Source organism: Macrotis lagotis, chromosome 3 (genome assembly GCF_037893015.1).
Source record: "Macrotis lagotis isolate mMagLag1 chromosome 3, bilby.v1.9.chrom.fasta, whole genome shotgun sequence".
NCBI classification, from domain to species: domain Eukaryota; kingdom Metazoa; phylum Chordata; class Mammalia; order Peramelemorphia; family Peramelidae; genus Macrotis; species Macrotis lagotis.
In genome coordinates, this window is record NC_133660.1 from 228,708,096 (window position 1) to 228,731,806 (window position 23,711).

The window sequence follows — 23,711 nt, forward strand, 5'->3', positions numbered from 1 at the left end:
CACAGCTAGGTAATTAAGTGTCTCAGGTCAGAATTGAACTCAGGTACTTCTGACTCCAGGGCCGGTGCTCTATCCACTGTGCCACCTAGCTGCCCTGGCAAATTCTCAACTTGAAAAGTCTACAAGCCAAGATGGAAGGAGTGTTACTGCAGGGGTCTTCTGTTTGCAGATGATTGTGTACTCAATGCAGCCACTGAAGCTAAGATGCAACAGAGTATGGATCGATTCTTTGCTGCTTGTGCTAATTTTGGTCTAACAATTAATATATATATATATATATATATATATATATATAATTAATCAATATAAAAATCATCACTCTTGACAGACCCTACTTAACCTTGCAAGGAATTTAATCTAGTGTGGGGGTTCATTGCTCAGGAAATGATAGTCTAAAGCTATTGGTGCTCTATGGTATAGAAATATTTTTCCTATCCAAAATTTAATTAGCCCTTCATTTTAATAAAGCCCATCTTCAAAATTTTATAGAGCACATGTGAGTATTCAGCCCAAAGGAATATAAATTTTGATCACTGAAATCATAAAAGATATCTTGGGATTTACAGGCTAGATTTCTTTCTTAAGAATCAAGCTAGGGGCGGCTAGGTGGTTCAGTGGATAGAGCACCGGCCCTGGAGTCAGGAGTACCTGGGTTCAAATCCGACCTCAGACACTTATATCTAATTCCCTTATATATCATAGCATCATCTCCCTGATGTCATGGTCTTCTTTGAGAATAGGGAACAAATAATTACAACAGTCTCATATCTCCAGCACCTAACTTAATTCTGGAAACATAGTAAATGCTTAAGAAATGGCTGTTAAGTCTTTAAAGTTATCTTTTCCTTTATCTATCTATCTATCTATCTATCTATCTATCTATCTATCTATCTATTTACTTATCTATCTATCTATCTATCTATCTATCTATCTATCTATCTATCATCTATTTATTTATGGCAATGGGGTTAAGAGTGACTTGCCCAAGTTCAAGCTAGGCAGTTAAGTGTCTGAAGTTTGATTTGAACACAGGACCTCCTGACTCCAGGGCCGGTGCTCTATCCACTGCACCACCTAACTGCCCCCTAAAGCTGTTTTTCTAAGAGAAATGTAGTTAATAATTGAATTATTACCCTCTACTAATATAAAGTTGAAATGGGTACGGGATTTAGACATAAAAAGGTGATAGTATAAGCCAATTAAGAGAAGAAGGAATAGTTTGATCTGTCAATTCTATGGAAAAGGGAGCAGTTTATGACCAAAGAAGAGATAAAGAACATTTTGACAGAATTGATCATTTCAATTACATTAAATTGAAAAGTTATTGCATAAACAAAACCAATGAAGCCAAGATTAAAAGGAAAGCATTGGGGCGGGTAGGAGTAGCTGAGTTCAGATCCTACCTCAGACACTTAATAATTACCTAGCTATGTGGCCTTGGGCAAGCCACTTAATCCCATTGCCTTGTAAAAACTAAAAAAAAAAAAAAAAAAAAAAGGAAAGCATTAAATTGGGAAACAGTTTTTATAACTAGTGTTTCTGATAAAGGCCTCACTTCTAAATATATAGAGAATTGAGTCAAATTTATAAGAAAATAGTCATTCCCTAATTGATAAATGGTCAAAGGATATGGAAAGGCAATTCTCAGATGAAGAAATTAAAACTATATAGTCATATGAAAAATTGTTCTAAATCATTATTGAATAGGGGAATGCAAATTAAAACAACTCACTTATCAGATTGGTCAATATGACCAAAATGGAAAATCATCATTGTTGTAGGGGATGTAGAAAAACTTGAACATTAATGCATTGTTGATAGAATTGTGAACTGATCCAAACTTTCTGGAGAGTGACTTAGAATTATGTCCAAACTGTGCATATCCTTTGATCCAGCAATACCATTACTGGGTCTGTATCTCAAAGAGATCACAAAAAAAAGGGTAATGAATCCACATATACAAAAATACTCATGGCAGTTCTTTTCATGGTGGCAAAAAATTAGAAATTGAGGGGATGGCCATCAATTGGGGAATGGCTGAGCAAGTTGTGGTATATATATGTGATGGAACATTATTGTTCTTTCAGGAATCATGAGGGAAGGGATTTCAGAAAAGACTGGAAGGATTTACAAGAACTAATGCTGAGTGAAATGAGCAGAACCAGAGGAACATTATACACATTAACAAAAACATGATCAATTATGATGGACTTGTTCATTCCAGTAGTACAATAATCAAAGACAATTCTAAAAGGCTTGTGATGGAGAATGCTATCCATATCCAGAGAGGGAATTGTGGAGTTTAAATGCAGATCAAAGCTTACTATTTTCAATTTTAAAAAGTTGTTTTATATATCTTTTTTCTCTATATTTTTTTCCTCTTCTGTTTGGATTTGATTCTTCTTTCACAAGTATGAATCTATGTTTAGCTTAATTATACTTGTTGAGTCTATCTTAGATTGCTTTCTTTCAGGAGGAGAGAAGGGAGGGGAGGGAGACAAATGTAAAACTCAAAACCTTGCAAAAAAAATTAATGGTGAAAACTAGTGTTGTGTGTTGTTGAAAAAACAAGTAAATAAAAAAAATACAAGCAGAGGAAAAGTATTGCATTATTGACCTCTGTCTAATTATATAAATACAGCAGAGAAAAAGACAGTGAGGGAGAATGAGGCAGAGATAAAGAGAGAAACTGAGACAGAGGTACAGAGAGATACAGAGTGACAGAGATTTCAAAACTGCAATATATATTTGCCAAGGCAATTTTAATGGCAAGGTTCAAGGTCTTTTTTTCCTTCAAAAATACAATAGGCACTTTTGAAATATAAAATCTAATTGAAGTTACTTTAGCAATTGAAGTTTAAAAATAATTAAATAGGATACAAAAAACAATTCCCCTTCTGTTATTGAATAGGAACTGAAATTACTTGTAAGCTGTTGAAATTCAGTTAAAGATTTCAGACAACTTTCTCTGCTGCCAGATTATCTTTTTGCAGTTGAAACCACCAAGTGCATAAAGCATCAGGTCTGAACAGACACAGGGACCTGCCTGAATTCTCATTACAGAGAGAATTATGGATCCAGATCTTTCTAGGCAATACAAGTCAGTAATTTTGGTGAGGGGAGACTGTCGCTATGTAGCATTTTGTCCATTTTCCCTTTTCATTGTCTTGCCTTGACTGGTTCGAAAAGAAAACAAATTCTTAACCTGGGGTCTCTAAACTTTAAAAAAATTATAGCTATATTTCAATAAAATTGATTTAATTTGTAGTCCTATGTATTTTATGAAATAATGAAAAAAGTAAATAATGAAAACATTCTGATAAAGGGTCTGTAGTCTTCACTAGGGGTTCATGATATCAAAAAACTCCTTGAATTAGATGTTTAGATATGAGGGAAGGGCCAGAGAATAGGCCTGAAGCTGAACTTTAAGGGAGTGACTAATATTAACTACATAAGGGTGAGGACCAGGAAGAGGGAGTGACCAACTCCTAATCCACCCAGCAACTACACATAACATAATCATAATACTGCTGGAGAAGTGTAAAGAAAAATATGTACAAAATTAATACAATGTTATTTGGAGGGAAGGGAGCAGACGTCACTCCTCTCCCCCTAAGTGGTGAAGAGTATGAGGTGGGTTTATTGTAGAAGGTAGTCCTTGAGTTTTGTATGTATATATATATATCCATATACACACATGGGTATATCTATTTATCTATATAGATATGTGTATATATACACATATTATATATATCTCTCTATATATCTATCTATACAGACCCACACAAATAAAAATAGGAGATATATAGGCATAGGTTGAGGGAGATAGAGTACCACATGCAAGGAACAGTCAGTCTGGCTAGACCACAGAGTATGGGAAAGGAATAGTGGATAACAAATTTGGAAAGGTTACCAAGTTGTGAGGGCTTAAAAAGTCCTACTGGGGGGTTATATTTAATCCTAAAGGTCATAGGGAGCCAATGGTATTTACTGAGTGGGACAATGACATGTTCAGTCTTATGTTTTAGGAAAAATCATTTTAGCAGTTGGGTGAGGGATGGATTAGAGTGGGGAGAGACTGGAGGCAAAATAGACTTTCTAATTAGAAGGTAATAGTCCAGATAAGAAGTAATAGAGGGTTGCATTGGCAGGATGGCAGCTGTCTGAAAAGAGAGAGACAAGGGGACAAATAAGAGAAATATTGAGGAAATAAAAATAAGATTTGGCAAAGGATTAGGTATGTTGGATGAGTAAGAGTGAGAAGTCAAGAATGACACATCTTCTTTGTACTGTACTTTCTCAGGTAGTATCTGTTTAAATTTGGGGTGACTATGTAGTCTTTTAAGAATAGAAAACTCTGGTGCAACTAGGTGGTCCTATGGATAGAACTCCGGCCCTGAATTCACCTGAGTTCACCACTGGTCCCAGTCATTTACTAGTTATGTAACTCTGAACAAGTCACTTAACCTTGACTGACTCCCCCCCAAAAATAAATAGGTAGCTGATGATGCTATCAATACACATAGGAAAATTGGGAAGAGGAAAGGTTTTGGGGAAAAGAAAATGAGCTCTATTTTGGACATGCTGAGTTTGAAATATCTACAGAATATCCAGCTTGAAATAGAGTTATGAGCTTGGGAGAGAGAGGACTATAGAAACAAATGAGGATTTACCTGCTTAGAGATGAAAACTGAACCCACCCACAGGAGCTCATGAAGCCACCAAATGAGAGTATATATAGAGAAAGAGGACTAAATACAGAACTTCGGATAGGAAATTGATGATGATCCAACAAAGAAGACTGAGGAGTGGTCAAACAGCTAAGAGGAGAATCAAGACAAGAGAAGGGTCTTGGGTATCTCAATTGACCTAGTTTGTTGTAATGGTCATTCCATTGTGCCTTCTCAGCATTGGCACTCCTGGTTTTGTGCCAACTTCCAGCTATGTGGGGCTCAAGGTTAAAGTGCCTGATATTGATTAAAAGATAATGAAGAATCTCCTTATTGGCTATAGAGCTAGAAGAACTGATAGCACCTGTTCCTCCATTTCTCTTCCTTCCCAACTGGGAATCATGTTAGGCCTGTTTTAAGCTGGTTTCCAAGAGCAGGAGCCAGGTAAAGAGGAGTGTGTCTTGATGCAGAAAGATTGATGGACTAGTTCAGCATCACATAGCTAGTAATTTGTGCTGGGGATCACAACCAGGTCCCTTAATCTAAAATCTCATCTACTTTCTATTGTACTTTCACAGGTAGTATCTGCTTTAACTTTGGGGCCACTATGTAGTCTTTCAAAAATAGAAAAAACTGGTGCAGCTAGGTGGGACAATGGATAGCACACTGGCCCTGCAATGATGACACCTGAATTTATCTCTGGACTCACTCACTTACTAGCTGTGTGACTCTGAGCAAGTCACTTAACCCTAACTCCAAAAAACCAAACAACTATTCTTTGGTTTGGTCCACCCATGCCCCTCTGCAAGTTTTAGTGTCAGGAGTCCCATAGTTTGTAAAGCAATTTAAGGAACTAGAAGTATAGGAGTCCTTGACTGCTTCACTTCCTGTATCTTCAGGGATAGAACTTAGGAACCATCACACTGACTATTGAAGTACTTTTTCCTTTCTCAATATAGTTCCTTCCATGGGAACTTCATTTCCTGTTTTTAGGGATGCTCTGAAAGAAGGATTGGACTCAAAAAGGTTGGGCTTGGATCAGTCTTTCATTATTGGTAAATAACAAATTACATTCTCTTATGGGGGAATAACTTCTAAAGTAGATTTCCTAATATTGTTAAGATCTTTACTTAGTTATGGAATGTAGCATATGTGGTGAATGTACCCTAAAAATATGCAAGAAGGGGGTTAATTGGTGATCTCAGCCTCCCTGGACCTGGTAGGCAGGCTTTTGAGGGTGCCTGGTATAGTAGTTCTGGTGACTATTCTATCCTGATTTCCTAACCAGGTACCACTTTTGCAGAAATGAGGATTAGAAGTTAGTTTAGTTGACAGCACAGATAGTCCTGGATTGGGTATTAAATTGACATCATTTATTTTTTAAATTAATTTTGGTGGAAGTTGGATGTGGACTGAGGAAAAATGTGAATCTCAACCTTGGATCAACAGAGACACCCCAGAACACTGACTTATAAGATATATGTGAAGAAGACAAGGGCTTTGATGGAATAGCCATCTTTGTGGCTTATTAAAACTGTAAGAAAATTATTTGTATAACAAAACATGGGAATTGAAAGGACAATGAAAGTCGCATTAGGAAAAAATACAACTGGAGATTAAAATAATGTGGGAAAGCAGGAAGAAGTAAAAGGAAATTACTCACACTAACCCAGATAGGACTCAGGGCTGGAAACATGCTGTGGAAAGGAGTAAGAAGAATCTCACAGTAATTTCCTGAGAGGTTCTTTTGAGCATTACCAAAATGGTGAGGTAGTGAGGTAAGTTAAGACTTAAAAGAGAGTCCATTGCTAAACAAATACTCAACAAAGTAAGAAGACAGAGAGAAAATTCCCTTGTATACCAAAATATTCAGAGAAGCACTTTTTTTGTGGTAGTAAAAAACTGAAATTAAGGTAGGAAGAATGACTGAATAAAATGTAGTATAAAATGAATGCAATGGAATGTTGTTCTTCCCCAAAACCCTTTCTGGATTCTACCAGAAAATATGAAGAATATAAATTCAGGGAATCATGAAGACATTAATTGATGCAAAATGAAGTAAGCACAACCATGAAGAAATACATGAGTACAACAAAGTAAATGGAAAGAATAATATGATATGGAATGACACATAATTATGATGATCAGTCTCGATCTTGTAGAACAGCTAAAATAATGCACCCTCCTTTCTTCTTTGGGAAAGTAGGAGACTATTGTATTTCTGTCAAACATAGGTTCTTTTTTCCCTTTCTTTTAGACATCTGTTTCAAAGAATGGTTTACTGGATAGGAGAGCAGGGAAGGATAATTTAACATGAATGTAAAGTTACAACAAAGAAGTATATTAAAAATAAATACAGATTAATGAAATGTGTTGAATAAATTTCTACCTCTGGATAGTCTCTGAAAAAATAACAAATGGCTTTTAAAGGAGCATTAATACTAGTTCCCAGGCATATAGCCTGCAAAATTTAGATTTAAAAAGAATGTTTATCTGAAGAAACAAAGAATAATGAGGTTTGAAGAGGAGCTGTAGGCAACTTTGGGATGGAGTGAGTTTATGGAGAATTAGATGCAGAATGGTGTTGTGCATTTATGAAGGTGAAATGTTAGTGACTGAGATGATGAATGGCAGAGGGAAACTACAGCTATGCAGATAGAGGTGGAATTAAAACAACTGAAGATGGGAACAGCTGGCTTTCATGAATTGTGGCAAAAGCAGACCCTCTCTCAGTGACAACTGAAGAGTCAAGATGCAGCCTGGAGTTATTCTAGGAGAAACTCAAGAAAATCTTTCCTGAGGGAACAGATCTGAAGGAACAGATCAAGCAGCAGCTTGAGGTGGTCTTCCCTCTGATGTCTTTGGAGCACAAGTTTTCTTTCCTTTCCCCCCTGGTTATTTGTCACCATTTCTTCACTGATACAGAAGACTGAGGGAGGCTGAGATCACCAATTAACCCCCTTCTTACCTATTTTTAGGGTACATTCACCACATACTACATTCCATTATTAGAGTAAAGATCTTAACAATGTTAGGAAATCCCCTCTTTTTGTTTTATAAAGGGTTAGGCATGATTTTATTGCATGAATTTTTCTATTGGTTATATTTTGTTGACATGATTCAGTCAAATAATTCATTAGTGATTTGTGATTGAATCTGCTGTGGATGAGGGCTGAGACTATATTTCCTTTACCTTACAATATACAGGAATAAAAGGAATTACAGTTCCCTTAAAATGAAGCTGAGCATAGTATGGGTGTATGAAAAGCTAACACTATGAGTACCACAGGGAACACTCCTGATGTTCTTCCCAGTTTTACTGTCTCAGATACACTTAATACCTTGGGTTTCATACTTTCTCAGAGACTAGTCTGATCAATGAAGTATTAGCACCATTCCTCTGATCCCAAACTATTGCATTTATCTGTTCCCTATACCCTGTGCAATGGGACTGTCCCAGAGGGATCATCTCCTCTTGTCTTTTTTAAAAATTTATTTAAGGAGCAATGGGGTTGAGTGACTTGCCTGAGGTCACACAGCTAGGCAATTATTAAGTGTATGAGGGCAAATTTGAACTCAGATGCTCCCGACTCCAGGGCTGGTGCTCTATCCACTGTGCCACCTAGCTGCTCCAGGGATCATCTCCTGAACATGCTGATAGGTAGCACCAGCAATCTCTTCAACTACTATCCCCTTTTCTCTCTACTATATTGTCAGCCATCTGGCTTTTTGTTTCAAGCCACTGTGTCCAAAGTTCTAGCTTCAAATTTCACTGTAGGAGCTGATACTCCAATTTAAGGTCACATGAGGGAAAGATATCAAAACCTATATGAAGTCTGGAACGAACATTCTCCCTTCACAGGGATGAAGAGTGAGAGATGGAGAGAAGGCTCCTCAGTCTCTGGGTTCCTTTGGCTTCCAGCTCTGGGAGAAAAGATGCGTGGTGTGACATTCTCTCTTCAGGCCATAAAGGGAGAAAATAACTCTGGGAAGAAGCCAACATGAGAGGAGTTGGCATTCTTCCTAAAGTCCATTTTCCCAGTTTGCTAAGCTAGAGAACTTGGGGAATTTCCCCCCAGGAGAGACTTTAGATTCTCTTTTGATTGAGCTGAGATACCACCTTCTGAATGAGAATTCCTTTAATCTGTATTGTTCCATATATGTTTTCCTATGTATACTTTTTCTGATTCCATTTTTTATAAGAAAGATTTTATTTATTTTGAGTTTTACAATTTTCCCCCCATTCTATTTTCCCTCCCCCCACCCCCCACAGAAGGCATTCTGTATTTACATTGGTTCCATTGTTATACTTTGATCTCAGTTGAATGTGATGACAGAGAAATCATCTCCTTAAGGAAGAAAAATAAAGTATGAGATAGTAAAATTACATAATAATATATATTTTTTTCTAATTTGACAGTAATAGTCTTTGCTCTTTGTTCAAAGTACATAATTTTTTCTCTGGATACAGACAGTATCCTCCATTGCAGATAGCCCCAAATTATCCCAGGTTGTTGCACTTAAGGAATGAACAAGTCCATCAAGGTTGATCTGATTCTGTTTTGCTATTGACTGGATATTTTTTTTTCCCATTTGTTCATTATGAAACTGGTATTTGGTGGGGAGTCAAGCCTTAAGATAAAGCTCAGGATCCTCCTTTCACCATGAATGGTGACCAGAGTTTAATCTGAATCTGAAAATACATCTCTTAAGCTAATAATATTTAAGGGAGCAGATAAATATAATCCTAGTCTGGAATCCCTCCCTCTGAGGAGAGCAGAGTTAGGACCTATGGTAGGAATTAAAATTTCCCTTGGAGGGACAGTTTTTGCTACTGGAGCACTGAGACCTGTCATCAAGGGTTTTCAGTTGGTCAGAACCACTATTTTTATGGTGAAGATAAAATCTTGGACTATGTGGCTTTAGAAATGATATGGCATTGTGCCTTTGTGCTAATAGGTTTCCTTCTTATAGGGCAAAAGGGATCATTTCCCCTCTTTCAACTTTTCACCTTGGAGGAAGGGAGCTCTATTGGTTTACAGGAAAATAAGGCTATGGGTCGATGGTGGTGAAGGGGAAACAAACATGCATTTATTGATCTTCTACTATGTATAAGTCAAAGTGATAATTAAGCATGTTACATGTATCTCATTGATTCTCAAAATAACCCTGGAAGATGATCTCTATTTTGTAGTTAAGGACATTGAGGCAGACAGAAGAGGTTAAGTGACTTGCTTAGGGTCACACAGCTAGTAATTGTCTAAGAACTTTTGAACTAAGATCTTCCTGATTCCAGGTCCAGTGCTCTCTCTACTCTGCTGCCTAAATCAAGGAGGGCAGCAATTATTTTAGGAGGCTTTCACTGAAGGAGTCAATGAATAAAACAGAGAGACAGGGTTTTACATTCTTATAGTTTTGAAGACTAGTCCTCCATAAGCTGTATAATATTGAAGGAGAGAGAGTGAAGACAATATATAGAAGGGCTGTGTGGGTCCATATTGAATGTCTTTTTCCCTTTTCTTAATGGATATAACTTTTAAAAAAATTTTTGCAAGGCAATAGGGTTAACAAACTTCCTCAGGCCACACAGTTAGGCAATTATTAAGTGTCTGAGATCACATTTGAACTCAAGACCTTCTAACTCCAGGGCTGGTACTCTATCCACTGTACCCCACTTAGTGGATATGTTGACCTTCTTTTGAACATTTTCTACAAGGATTCTTTGTCAGAACTTATAGTTTAGCAGTCCAAGATTTTGGTCACAAAGAACCCCAGATGAAAATAACTATGTCATACCTACAGGGCCTTCCTCCCTCAGTTAATAAAATCACAGAAAATAAGGAGCAGTTAAGAAATAAGGTGCAAGTTTGATAATGAAACACAAACATGTCTACCCAGACCCCCCACTGTAAAAACGACAACAAAAATTAAAGTCTGATTAAATTGGTGTGGGAGTGGGGAAGGGACTTGATGTCAGACTACCTAACTCCTGACTCCCTGGATGATGCCTCTTAGTCCAATCTGCCTTATCATGGCAGTTATGCATGCCTTCTGGGGCCTCCTCTCTAGAATTTTCTTTGAAGAATTAGATAGATGAGCCCATGATAAACCAGGGTTAGCTCAGAACTCCCTGGTCTAGTTCTCCTTCACTTCCATCTTTAGCTGTCTTTTTTATGTTCCTTTCCCCCAGTAGAACATAAACTATTCAAAGGCACGGATTGTTTGTCTTTTTGCTTGTATTTGTAGTCATAGTGCTTGGCAGTCCCAAGTACACAGTGAGCATTTTAATAATTGCTCTATTATCTCTCTCTCTTTATTTGGGCATTGGTTGGCTGAAGACTGACCAGGCCATTACAAAACTAGCCCTGCCACTCCTGGAGGAAGTAGGCAGTTCTAGGGAGTAGACTTTAGAGTTAGGGGGCACTTCTGTGCCTCTACTAGAGGTCAGCAGGGCAGGTTAATCATTTGCCAAGAATGCAATTCAGAGGGTTCAGAAAATCTCTCTGAACCTTCTAGAGTTCTAGGCCAGTTTTGTGAGCGATCCTGAGCTGTTCAATGCCCTACTCCCCATTGTCCACTAATATCCTCAACTGCACTGTCCATATGTCAGTGGACAGCATCTTCCTCCTTGTCCTGGTTATTTCCCTTATCAAGCATGATCTCTCCCTACATTGTACTACACTAGCTCCTAATATCCACACATTACCAATGTAAGACTTCCAACTCTGAATTGTATGTGAGCAAAGTAAAATTTAATGTCTTTTGGGCTAAGTAGTCATTAAAATGTTTGGTCTGAGAATTCTGGAAATGAATTAGTTCAAGTTAAGCAAAGGTAATATGAAAAAATCAGAGTTGGTCAAGTTGTAAGTTCTTGGAAGAAAAGTTGCTATCTTGGTATCAAGAAATAGTAAGTAGGGGCAGCCAGGTGACACAGTGGATAGAGCTCCAGTCCTGGAGTCAGGAAGACCTGAGTTTAAATCCAGCCTCAGACACTTAATAATTGCCTAGTTGTGTGACCTTGGGCAAGTCACTTAACCCCATTGCCCTAAACAATTTTTTTAAAAAAAGAAGTAGTAAATAATAAAGCTCAAGGATATGTTACCATTGAACTGAGTTTTATTTATCAACAAAGTCTGATGTGACACAAAGAACAAAGAGAATTTTTAATTAATTTTCTGAATTATGATATGAAATTACAGTCTTCTTTACAGGAACTTTTATAAAACCTAAGGATTATAAAAGCACAGCTAAGGGTTTTCATTACAGAATCTTCACAGTTGCTTATGATATGGAAAGATAGACACTTTGCACAATGTGAACTATTACATGTCAGGACATTTCTTTCCCAACTGTTGAATATAGGAATGTGTGAACCTAAACTAGCAGGTCCTGCAAGCTTCATATTAAGAGTGATGCTGCTGGGTGCTGTTGCCCCAGAGAGCAGGAGGTGGACTTTGGGGTACTTCTGCAGATGATGGGAAGCACTGGGGGGAGGTACTTGACATGCTGCTTGAACGTAGGTCTGAAGCTGTGCTGTGTCCTTCATCTAGCAGAAGGCGGCTGAGTTAGAAAGGGCTGATCCCTTTCTCCTCCTGCAACTGCTCCCAGAGGGGATACCTGGCCTGCCAATCCATTTCATCTGCTGGGAGAAGCACTAGCTTATATAATTACAAGGAAAACTTGGGCTCTTCTCCACAAATGCCAATCTCTGAGTCTCACAAAGAGCAAAAACATGGCTTGGGGTTACACCCCACAGAAACAAGACCATAGAGAGCAAATGACTAACTTTTGAGCACAGATGGTGTTCCTCAAATTACCAAGGCTCTCAGAAGGCCCCATGTGGCCAGCTCTCAGTGAGGGCTGGGTTAGGACAGGATTTCAGCAGCACACAGTCTTGTCTCTTCATCTTGTAACAGGGTCTCCTCAGGTCTGATCAGAGTGATCACTGACCTTAGGATGGCTAGGGCAATTCGGACAAAAATGCGCAGAAGGAGGAAAGCAAAAGGAACGATGATCTGCATGAGGTGGAAGATGGTAGTACTGAATTCACTCAGGAAGCACGTAGAAGAGAAGGCCACAAGGCTAACGCAGGGGTAGAGGGCGAGTTTGGCAAACATGAAAGCATGTTCCTTCCCCCCATACCTGGCAAATGGGTGCAGAGTCTCCTGTTCATTCAATAAGGCTGTGCTCCAAATAGCAAACTGGAAGATGCCAGCAAAAAATGTGATGACACAGCTGACCCGGATGCTCTCAATTTCATTGTGGGACTGCTGGGCAAACTCTGTGGTCTGTTGATAAGCAAGAGGGAGCCCACCAATGAAGGCCAAGGAAAATGTGTTCAGCAGGCCCATAAACTGGGTTGTCTTTCTCACATGAAGAAAGAGGGAGTGGTGGACAAACCACAGGAGACCAATTGTTACAAAAGAGCCAAAATAGGCCAGGAAGTTTGGTCCATATTCTCTCAGTGCTTCAACAAGGCTACCATGAAATTTTTCTTTAACTTCTTTGGCGTCAGGAACATTGTCCTCACTGTGGACATTTAAAAATAAAATGGTCATTTTCTATAAAATAGTCCCATCACATCAGCTTAGAGGCAGCCTGGGCTTCCAGAGTGGACTGATACTGATCCAGGATCCTATGGCACAGATGAGTTCAGCCTCTTTCCTCTCTCTTGTTCTGATCACAGACATCACTGACCTATGGCCCTGTCTGTATCTAGGTGTTCCTCCAGCCTTGCTGTTGCTAGGTAGTTTAGCTCTTTGTTTGATGGTCATCAGTAACCTTCTTTCTACCTCCACAGTCCTATGATACACTCAGTTTGAAATTGGCTACATGATTCTTATTAATGATCCTAAATGAGATTTTAAGTCAAATGTCTTCCCATGTGCTGGCCCAAAACTCCACAGCCCATTTGACTAACTGCAAGCCCTCTGCTTCAAAATCTCCTTTTCCATTCCAGAAAACTCAGTAACATTTTGTCATTTATATTAGGAAAATGTCCAAAAGACTAGCGGGAGAAGACTGTCAATCTAGGAGAGGGCTGGACTACAAAAGCTCTGAAGTTTTTGAGATTCTCTAAGTCTGCTTTTATACAACAATGCTGACTTTCCCAAGGGCGTAACAAATTAAAGATGAACAGATTCATTAGTGATGTTTGTTTAGCTAAGGTTTAATGATAGGCTATCAGTAATTACTGATCTATGCAGTTTGTCTGGGTTTCACAAGAATGTGTATTGCTTTACCAGTTTTGCTTTTTATATGTGGATACCAAGATTACTGATATCATCCTCTAAGTATAACTAAAGTATAGGGTTAAGTCCAAACCATGTGACCAGGGTAACCAAGACCCCCCATATTATCTTTGCTTAGGAACCAGCTATCATGTATAAGAATATAAACATCACTCTATATTTACACACACTTGAGAGTTATGTCAGATAGGAGAAAACCTTACCAAATGTCCAGGATGAGGAGGGTTGCTACAATAGCATACACACCATCAGTGAAAGCCTCCACTCGCTCCTTACTTAAGGGTTCATGGATGTTAAAAGTAAAAAACTCTAAGCTCTGAGGTTGCTCCTCTAGTTTAGTACCTGTCAATGCACAAAGCAGAGATCAGTCCAAGCTGTGGGACTATGAGCCCCCACCTCCACCTCACAACAAAGTAGAGTCCTATCTCACCCCACTGAGACTTTGTATACAAAGTTTATCACCTCTCTGCCTTCCAATGTCCAGATGTGAAATAAATAAATCCTAGGACTTGGGTTACCCTTAACTCATGGACAAAAATCACTTACATTAATACAATGTTTTGAGATGGACAATGTGAGTTTTTTTTAACAACAATCCTGTGGCATAGGTAGTAAAATATTATTTCTATTTTACAAATGAAGAAATTTAGGTCCATCATTACTAACTGATGGTTGGGCTGTTGGAGTTAGGATTTGAAACAAGACCTGTCTTTGTCCAGTCTTTTTCTTCTTTGCTAGACTATCTTTGCCCTCCATTGGCAAGGAATTATTCTCTGATTTGAGGAGCAGAAAAATTGAATATGTGTGGTAGCAGTTAAATGAGCTAGATTTTGGCCCAGGGCTATATGCAACAGTATGCTGGAAAAAAGCTGAACAAACCAGCTCTCAGGATGGGGATGGGGATGGGGGAGATGCTACATTTTTGACACACTTTTCAAACTTATATGCATTGTTAATGTTTTCTCCAAGACTTTAAGTCTAGACTATCAAGGAACAAGAAAACAACTCCTGATTTTGAGTGTAATTTCCAAAGTGTAAAACCAGCACAACCCTGGCTGTCCTTAGCATGCCCTTGCTAAGTGATTGACAGCACTTTTTCATAAAAGTGATGTCAAAAAGGTGCCCTGCTCCTCTCAGTGTATGTATCTGCTTGGGATATATCTCAATGAACAACATTTCACAGAGATCTGACATGTAAAGTATTTTGTAACATCAAATTATTAAATAAATGTGAATTATTATATAAAGAAAGGACAATTGAGCCCCAGAGAGTCCTAGGGTTCACACCCAAGAACTCAGGTCTCAGTATAGGGTTCTTCTGGAGCCAATAAAATGTGGGGTGTATAACATTGCACTGTGGGAGAAAAGGCCTGGACTTTGAACTTCTGCTCACAAAGTAGTTGTAAGAATCAAGTTAGATGAGAGATGCAAGTGCTAGCAAAGTATGTCACAAACGTAAAAGTGGGGCAATTGAGGTATAGGGAGAAGAGCAAAGGATATATAGTAAAAAGACCTGGGTTTGAGTCCCTGCTCCACCACAGCCTGAATCAGTTTCCTGATCTGCAAAATGGGGATGATAATCCCTATCTTCCTTCTTTTCAGTGCTGCTCAGATAGTCCAATGAAATAACTTGAAGAAAGCACTTTATAAACTTAACAGTGCTACAGAAACATTCATTGTTAATATTAATATTATCATCGTTTCCACAGGAGCACCTTGCCACAATCAAAAACAAGGGCTTGGTTGCAAAGAACATACATTTCAAATAGTGTCTATTACATTGAAACATAGGTTACTTACCAACAAGTTTGTCTCTGCACCACATGATGAATTTATTGATGTAAGGGAGGAAGATGACAAGGCCAAGAAGAAGGTAAGACTGGAAGAGTAAATAAAAACATTAGCTTCATGTTTTCATTTCTGACAATGTTTTAACATAGTATTTGTGCCTTAATTCAACCCTGTTACACAATCCCGTTGTTAGCCAAACACAGATGATATTTAAAGCACAGAATTTAAAGCTCCCAATGAATCAGTGTGAAGTACAAATATGTATTGCCTAGGGACTGTTTGGGTAGGATTCAGCTGAGTATAGATTTGAGAGGAATCATGCTATTCAGATTCATTCCTCAGTTACTCTGATGGTTAAAAAAAGTAAGATGAGGGGTGGCTAGGTGGCGCAGTGGATAAAGCACTGGCCCTGGAGTCAGGAGTACCTGGGTTCAAATCCTGTCTCAGACACTTAATAATTACCTAGCTGTGTGGCCTTGGGCAAGCCACTTAACCCCAGTGCCTAAAAAAACCTAAAAAAAAAAAGTGAGACGAGCTTGAGGGGATCCTCCATGTTTTTCATAGTATAGGGTTTCCTACAATAATGGAATGACTGGGTTGAAGGGGGTCTTAGAGACCATCAAGTCCAAATTGTTTTTTGGGGAAAGTGCTCCTTTAAGTTATGTGCTATCTACTAATACTGATCTTTGAAGAATTGTGGAGGCCTGTAGGATCATATTCTCCTTCTTATTGTTGGGTAAGGCATCATTGAGTGGTAGAAATAGTGTCAGCCAAACTGACTCATGATCTCCCTGAATTAAAAAAATTAGATAAGTATTTGTACCTTCTTAATGTAATACAAACAAAAACCAAGATGATCTTTGGGGTGGAATATCTTGGAGAAGTTTCAAACATATCACTGAAAAAAATATTTTTGCTTTTCTGAAAAAGAGAAGGAAGATGTCCTTTATAAGTTGTAGATTTCAATAAATTGATTTGCCATTAATTTACTGAGTGACATGGGAGTAAGTCACTTTCCCTTTCTAGATATATTTTCTCCTCTATCAAAAGCAAGTTGGTCTCTAAGATCTCCCTCTTCAATTTCTGACACATTATGATTCTATTTAATAAATGTTTGCTATATATCTATGTGCAAAACATCACTGGGCAGGTGGGATACAGACACAAATTAAACAGTTGCTGCCTTCAAAGAGCTTATATTTTATTGGGGGAAAAGGTTACTAATAATTTCTGAAACTGTGAGGGAGATTAAAAATGCTTTGTCTGAGAACTGGGGTTTGAATTGAATCTTGAAAGACGCTAGAGATTTAAGAAGTGGAGATGAGAAAGCAGGCCATTTCAGGAATGGGGGAAAGCCTATTTTTTGCAAAGGTAACAGAAAACAGCTGAAAGACATCTGTCTAGACTGATAAATGTACTTCAAAATGGAAAAGTAGAGAAAAGATAGAATGAACAAAACTTGGTAAAGGACTAGTTGAAAGAAGGGAAAATGAAAAGTCAAAAAAGACTCAGGTGGTGAACCTATGTAAATAAAAAGATAATAGTGCTCTTAAGAGAAATAGGTAAGTATGGAGAATGGGCTGAGTGTAAGGTCTAGCTAGATAGAGAAATCCAGGAGGGAGTTAATTTGCAAGGTGGGAAGGAGTTTGGAGGAGAGATTATGATTGGATATGTAGATTATAAAACTTCAGCCCTAGAAGAGACCTCAGAGGTCATTTAGTTCAAAGTAAACTTGAAAAACAATTTCTTCTACAACATATTCAACGAGATCAGGCAGTATCTGCTTGAAGACATATCATGAAGTTTAAGCTATTAACTTTTGGGAAAACTCATTCAACTTCTGGACAATCCTCATTGTTAGTAAGTCTTTCTTTACACCGAATTAATTTTGCTTCTTTGTCACTTCTCTCTACTTACTTGATCCTAATTCTAAGCAGAATAATTCTATTCTCTTTTCCAAATGATTAGATATCTTCACATAATTAAAGATGGCCATTCCCAAGTCTGATCTTCTCTAGGTTTTTCATCCAATCTTCATATATTGTGAACTAAGAGTACTTCACCTTGGCATTTCTTTGGACAGAATGTCTATACCTTATCTGTTGTATAGATCTATGTGGAAGGTCTCATATGTTTTTTTTTTTTAGGTTTTTGCAAGGCAAATGGGGTTAAGTGGCTTGCCCAAGGCCACACAGCTAGGTAATTATTAAGTGTCTGAGACCGGATTTGAACCCAGGTACTCCTGACTCCAGGGCCAGCGCTTTATCCACTATGCCACCTAGTCACCCCTGGAAGGTCTCATATGAAAACCACCATATAATTATGGTCTTCATTATTTCTTGCCTGGTCTACTGCAATATTTCTTGATTTGTCTTCCTGTCTCAAATCATTCTCTTATTCAAGTTGCAAAGTGATATTTCTAAAGAATATGTTTGATTACATCATTTGTTTGCCCAATAAACTCAAGTGGTTTTCTAAGACTCCTTACTTTGCATCAAAACTAAATTCAAATGCTACCTCTTATTGTGAAGCCTTTTTTAGTCCCCTCAATTTTGCCTTTCAAGGCAAAAATGTTGCCCAATATTACATTAGTGTTCTTGGCTGCCTTCTGATACTTCTAAAAGCCCCCAAATCTTTCTAGATGAATTACCTAGTCATCATTTTTAAATTTTTTTTTGTTTTTTTTCTAGTCATCATTTTATATTTAAGAAGTTGATTTTTGGGGGCAGCTAGGTGGCGCTGCGGATAGAGCACTGGCCCTGGAGTCAGGAGTACCTGAGTTCAAATCTGACCTCAGACACTTAAAAAAAATTACCTAGCTGTGTGGCCTTGGGCCCCATTGCCTTGCAAAAAACATAAAAAAAAAAATACAAAAAAAAAAGAAGTTGATTTTTAAAACTCAACCATAAGATATTGTATCTATTCCTAGAGAGGTAGAAAAATGCTAAATTCAGATTTTCTTTCTGGATGGGAATGCAAGTCATACTGGATGTTTTGGGGAAAGTTTTCAAAGTCCTATGTTATGTCATAGTGAACCCCCAAATAATATATGATTAAACGTTTTGGGGGCTCACCTTGGGTCTTTCATATTTTTGTGCTGAGGTTTTCTGCACTAGTGCTGGTTGAGCAATTATAGAGTCCAGTAGGCTTAGTCACCCATATTTTATATTTGAAAATTAATAGCCATACTGTATTTTGCTTGATTTCACAGCTATAATTGTTATCACATTTCATTTTTTTTAAATTTTATTTATTTAAGGCAATGAGGTTAAGTGACTTGCCCAAGGTCACACAGCTAGGCATTTATTAAGTGTCTGAGGCCATATTTGAACTCAGGTCCTCCTGACTCCAGGGCCAGTGCTCTATTCACTGTGTCACCTAGCTGTCCTGGTTATCACATTTCTTGCTTTCTCAGTGGGGGGAGGGAGAAAATTTGGAATTTAAAATGTTAAAAAAAAGTGCCAAAGTAAATATATAATAAATTTTTTTAGTTTTTTTTTTTTTTGCAAGGCAAATGGGGTTAAGTGGCTTGCCCAAGGCCACACAGCTAGGTAATTATTAAGTGTCTGAGCCCGGATTTGAACCCAGGTACTCCTGACTCCAAGGCCAGTGCTTTATCCACTGCGCTATCTAGCCACCCCTATAATAAATTTTTAAAAAGAAATTGTTAAAAAAAGGAAAACTAATAGCCATTATCACTGCTTAGTGATTATATTATTACTGAATAGAAATAATATAACATAAATTTGACTATGGTCTTGTATTTATTATAATCTTCATGTAACTCTGCTATAATGTATAGTAAATGAACTTACAGACATATGTTTCCACCAACTGTTGAGTTCAATTCTTCTGTTGTGGTACATTGAAGTGGCCCTGGGTTCTCAAAGGCCACACAGGAGAACACATGATCTAGAAAACCTTCTACCAAGCTTTCTCAGGATCAGCCCAGCTAACTGAAGAGAAGCTCATCCTCAACAGATTAGCCTGTTGAAATGGTTACCATGCCAACTCATAAAATAAAGAAAAATGTCCTGTGTGGTCCCCTTTGGCTTCTGAAGGGATGGTAGATGGAAAAGAAAGCACAGTGCACTAAGAATCACAGTCATTTTGATCTTTAAACACTAACTTCACTGTTGGTTCTCTCTATGTGGAGTCCTTGTCCAGGGACCTATGAGTAGACATACTACTAAAAGAACTGAATTGTATTAATCTTGATATTCTTGCTATTGATAAAATCAGATCACAAAAAGAAGTTGCAGCTAAATGGGTAAAGGGGTCCTAGCTTCTCTTTGGAGACATGAATAAAGGATCGTCAGAGTGAATATAATCATGTGCCCAGAGGAGGCAGGAAACATCATCAATGGAGATATTGCATCTTGTATTGCAGCTCATGAAAAGCATGCATAAGAATATAGTGGGCATAATTGTAGCTTATTAACCAACATCTGTTTCAGAAGATAAGGAGGTAGAGAAATTCTATGAAGAATTCAAATTAAATCAATGTATACTTTGGTGACTTCATGCAAAGGTGGGTAAAGAGAAGAACAATAAGAAATATGTTGGGAAAATAAGGTTCAGGAGTATTACTGAAACCCTATGCCTATATATCATGAAAACTTTTCTAAAAAAAGGGTAGGGAAATATTTTTTTTATAGTGGGCACTAAATGATAAAACAAAAACTGAAATTTTTTACATTTTAGAAGAAAATGCCTGATAGGGGAATCATTCCCAATTCAACTATTTGTGTTTGAACAGATTATCAACTTCTTAGTGCAAAGATAAAAATTAATACAAAGGTAGAAGAATAAAAAATGAGGAAATAATATGGCATTACAATTAACACTGATTTATGAAAATGAAAAATAGGTGGATAGGATTGACACAAATTATAACCATTTTCTCAAAAAAGTTTAACATAAATCTATTTCAATAACAAAAAAGTCTGGAAATGCTTAGCACTGAAATATTTCATATTGCTAAGAAGAGATACATGGTAGCTAAGGGTAATACTGGTTTGTTAAATCAGAGAAGATGATAGAAGATTATGAGTGATATCTCACTAAACTAATGAGAAGTAGAAAACAAATTTAAAGGAAGCTTGGAGAAAGACTCAAGTGTCAGAGGATACTGAAGAGGGAAACTATAATGATAATGTCAAACATGAAAAATGGAAAATATCTGTAAAGGCTTTCACAGGATTTTTTTCCCCCATTATCAAGGACTACATTTGGCCTCTGGCATTACAAGTCTAGATGCACTGCATGTGGAAGTTGAAAGAGCACTGGAAAAAACTAAGGAAGAGTAGATGACTATTTGAAGACTATTTCTTTGTGCAGAAGGCAACATGGTTTTAAGGATGCTCAATGATTAATGATTTAATGATTCTCAAGAAAAGTGAAAGAAAGAAATCCAGAGACATGGAAAAATTATTTTTACCCCAACAAAAACTACTTATTCATATTCCTAATTTCTCATCTCTCTAAACTTTTATAAAAATACTTTACAAATCTATCATGCACATTATTGATGAAGACATGCAAAAAAGGTTTTCACAAGACAGTTTACAGTAGATTCTACTCCACAGGACAAAATATCACTTTTAAAGGCCTTCTACCAAGATGTCTCCCAAATGTGTCAAAACTATACAAAATTACTTGAAAAACATAAAAGAAAAACCTTTTGATACCCTTATTATTAATATGAAATAAAATTTAAAACAGAGATGTTTGCTCACCAAATATATTTGGTACTGTCATGAAAGAGTTCAGGAGATAGTCCAAATTGAAGAGAGATTTCTTAAGGATGTTGAGGTCTTCCAGATATTCTATTTGTGGATAACACTATGCATTAAGCCTCAGAACACTGCAGAGTCTCTTAAATAGGATCCATAATCATTCAAAAGAGTTCAAGTGGATGAAAAAACTGCTACTGTCCAGACTATAATCTATAGTTGGATGGGTAACAACACATATAGACTACCCATCAATTGATATATGAATGAAACATTTCAAATAGTCAATGAATGAGACTCAGAAATGAAAAGGAAGAGAATATGATGGATTATTTTTAGTAAATTGTGTAGCTCTCTTTTAATGACTCCAAACTTCTTTTTGAAATAAAGGCCTATCTTTTTTCCAACACCAATATCATTCCAGTGATAATCTATGGCTGCAAGTTATGGGAAGACTGTCTTTAAAGAAATGAAACTGAGGGTTGCTCACCTGAAGAGCAATGGAGAGATGCATTGTGCATCTAACTGGGTTACAACCCAGTATAAATGAGTAATTGAATAGGTGTATCAGTAAAAATGATGCCATCAGAGAAATGTATGAATGGAAGAAAGATGGGTTGGATAAAGAATGATACTAAGGAATTGTGGATGTGCTCCTTTGGTGTACATGCAGTATTAAAAGAAATATGAGGTTTTAGCATATCAGATCTTTTTCTCTCTTCACATAACAATAGCAAACCATTGGGAAGATAGAATGAGCAGGTATTAATCAAAGGAATAGCCACATGAACGAAATTACAGATCCAATTAAGTATTAAAGTAAGTAATTTGCCCAGATGAGAATAACAAGACTATGGGTTGTGGTCATTGCAGCAGGATTGTTGGCAGTCAGTTCTGCCTGTCTTCCTCTGCGTTTTCTAGTGTTTTTAAAATTTGTTTGTTTTTTGTTTGCTGCAGATTTCTCTGAGTCTCAGGATAATTGCCTGCCTGGCTGCAAGTCAATGGGGAGAATAATGAGTTAGAAAGGGGAATGGGAAAATGTGACTTTCTTCTTCAGTCTCTAAAATATTTAGAGGGATCTGCTGACCATAGGGGTGGTGCTATGTTGCAATCTGATGCAAGGAAAAGGAGAATAGAATTCAGCTGTTCTAATTCATTTAGGAATAGGATATCATAGGTTGAGACCTCAAGTCTAGAATCTTCATAGGAAGGCATTTGTATATAGGTTGGGGATATGGATCTGATTGAGAAAAGTACTAATTAGTTTTTAGTATTGATTAGCACAGAGGCCTCTAAGAGTTCAGAGTAGGAAAAAAAAGTAAAAAATAAAACATACTCTGATATATAGACTGTAGGTTCTGGAAGGACATATTTCAAAGAATCCAAAGAATGGACTGATAGGATTGAATAGGCCCCAAGAAGGATGGGAAGTTTTTGAGAAAAAAATTAGTCAATAAACTAGGATGGAAGTAGTAGGAGCTAATATTTATAATGAACCTTAAGATTTTCAAAGCACTTACATATATTGTTTGTTTGATCTTCACAAAATCTCTGTGAGGTAGGTTCTATCATTACCTCCATTTTGCATGAGGAAACTAAGGCATAGATCGATTAAGTAACTTGTCTTGATTGAGGCAGGATTTGGACTCAAATCTTTGTTGAGAACATTACCTAGTCTGCTTTAGGGCAAAATTCTAGAAGAAAGGGAAAATTTCTGAGTACTAAGAAGCAATCAATGATTACTAAAACTAGCACATAAAGGGAGGTATATCTTAGCAAATTACATTGATATAAAAATAAAAGATCTCAATTATTTTTAGTAGTCTAGCATGGTTTCTTCAAGAACAAGTCAGGCTGGGCTAACCTAATTATTTTTTGACAAAGAATGCAGTAGATGTGAAAATCATTTGACAAGATCATGTTATACTGTGAACAAGATGGAGAGATATGGACTACATAATGATATGGGTAAGTGAGTTTGGAGCTAGTGGAATTATTGGAGGCAAAGAGCAATCATTAAGGGGTCAAGTTCTCTAGTTTAATGACTAAGGGATCTATCTGTGTCCTGAGTTAGTCAACACATTTACCGGTATCTGAAGAAATACCACATACAGCTTTAGAGCTGAAAGGGTCCCTAAAGCTCATTTAGTTTAACTCCCTTATTTTACCAAGAGAGAAATTAACTTGCCCAAGGTCATACCAGTAAAAAGTGGCAGAGCTGCGATCAAAGAAATAGGAGGTTTTAGCATATCAGATCTTTTTCT

The 23,711-nt window shown here is 37.3% G+C and overlaps 1 protein-coding gene across 2 annotated transcripts in view; it reads right to left on the reverse strand.

The window, feature by feature from the left end:
- Positions 1 to 8,948: 8,948 nt before the first annotated feature.
- Positions 8,949 to 23,711, reverse strand: part of TMEM175 (transmembrane protein 175) — a 44,978-nt gene continuing 30,215 nt past the window's right edge. For both annotated transcript variants that reach the window (XM_074230103.1, XM_074230104.1), the window contains 3 exons: positions 15,722 to 15,800; positions 14,125 to 14,263; positions 8,949 to 13,199 (listed from right to left, as the gene is read on the reverse strand). In XM_074230103.1, the coding sequence (XP_074086204.1) occupies positions 12,536 to 13,199; positions 14,125 to 14,263; positions 15,722 to 15,800 (882 nt within the window). In that variant the 3' untranslated portion in view covers positions 8,949 to 12,535. The remainder of the gene's footprint in view (positions 13,200 to 14,124; positions 14,264 to 15,721; positions 15,801 to 23,711) is intronic.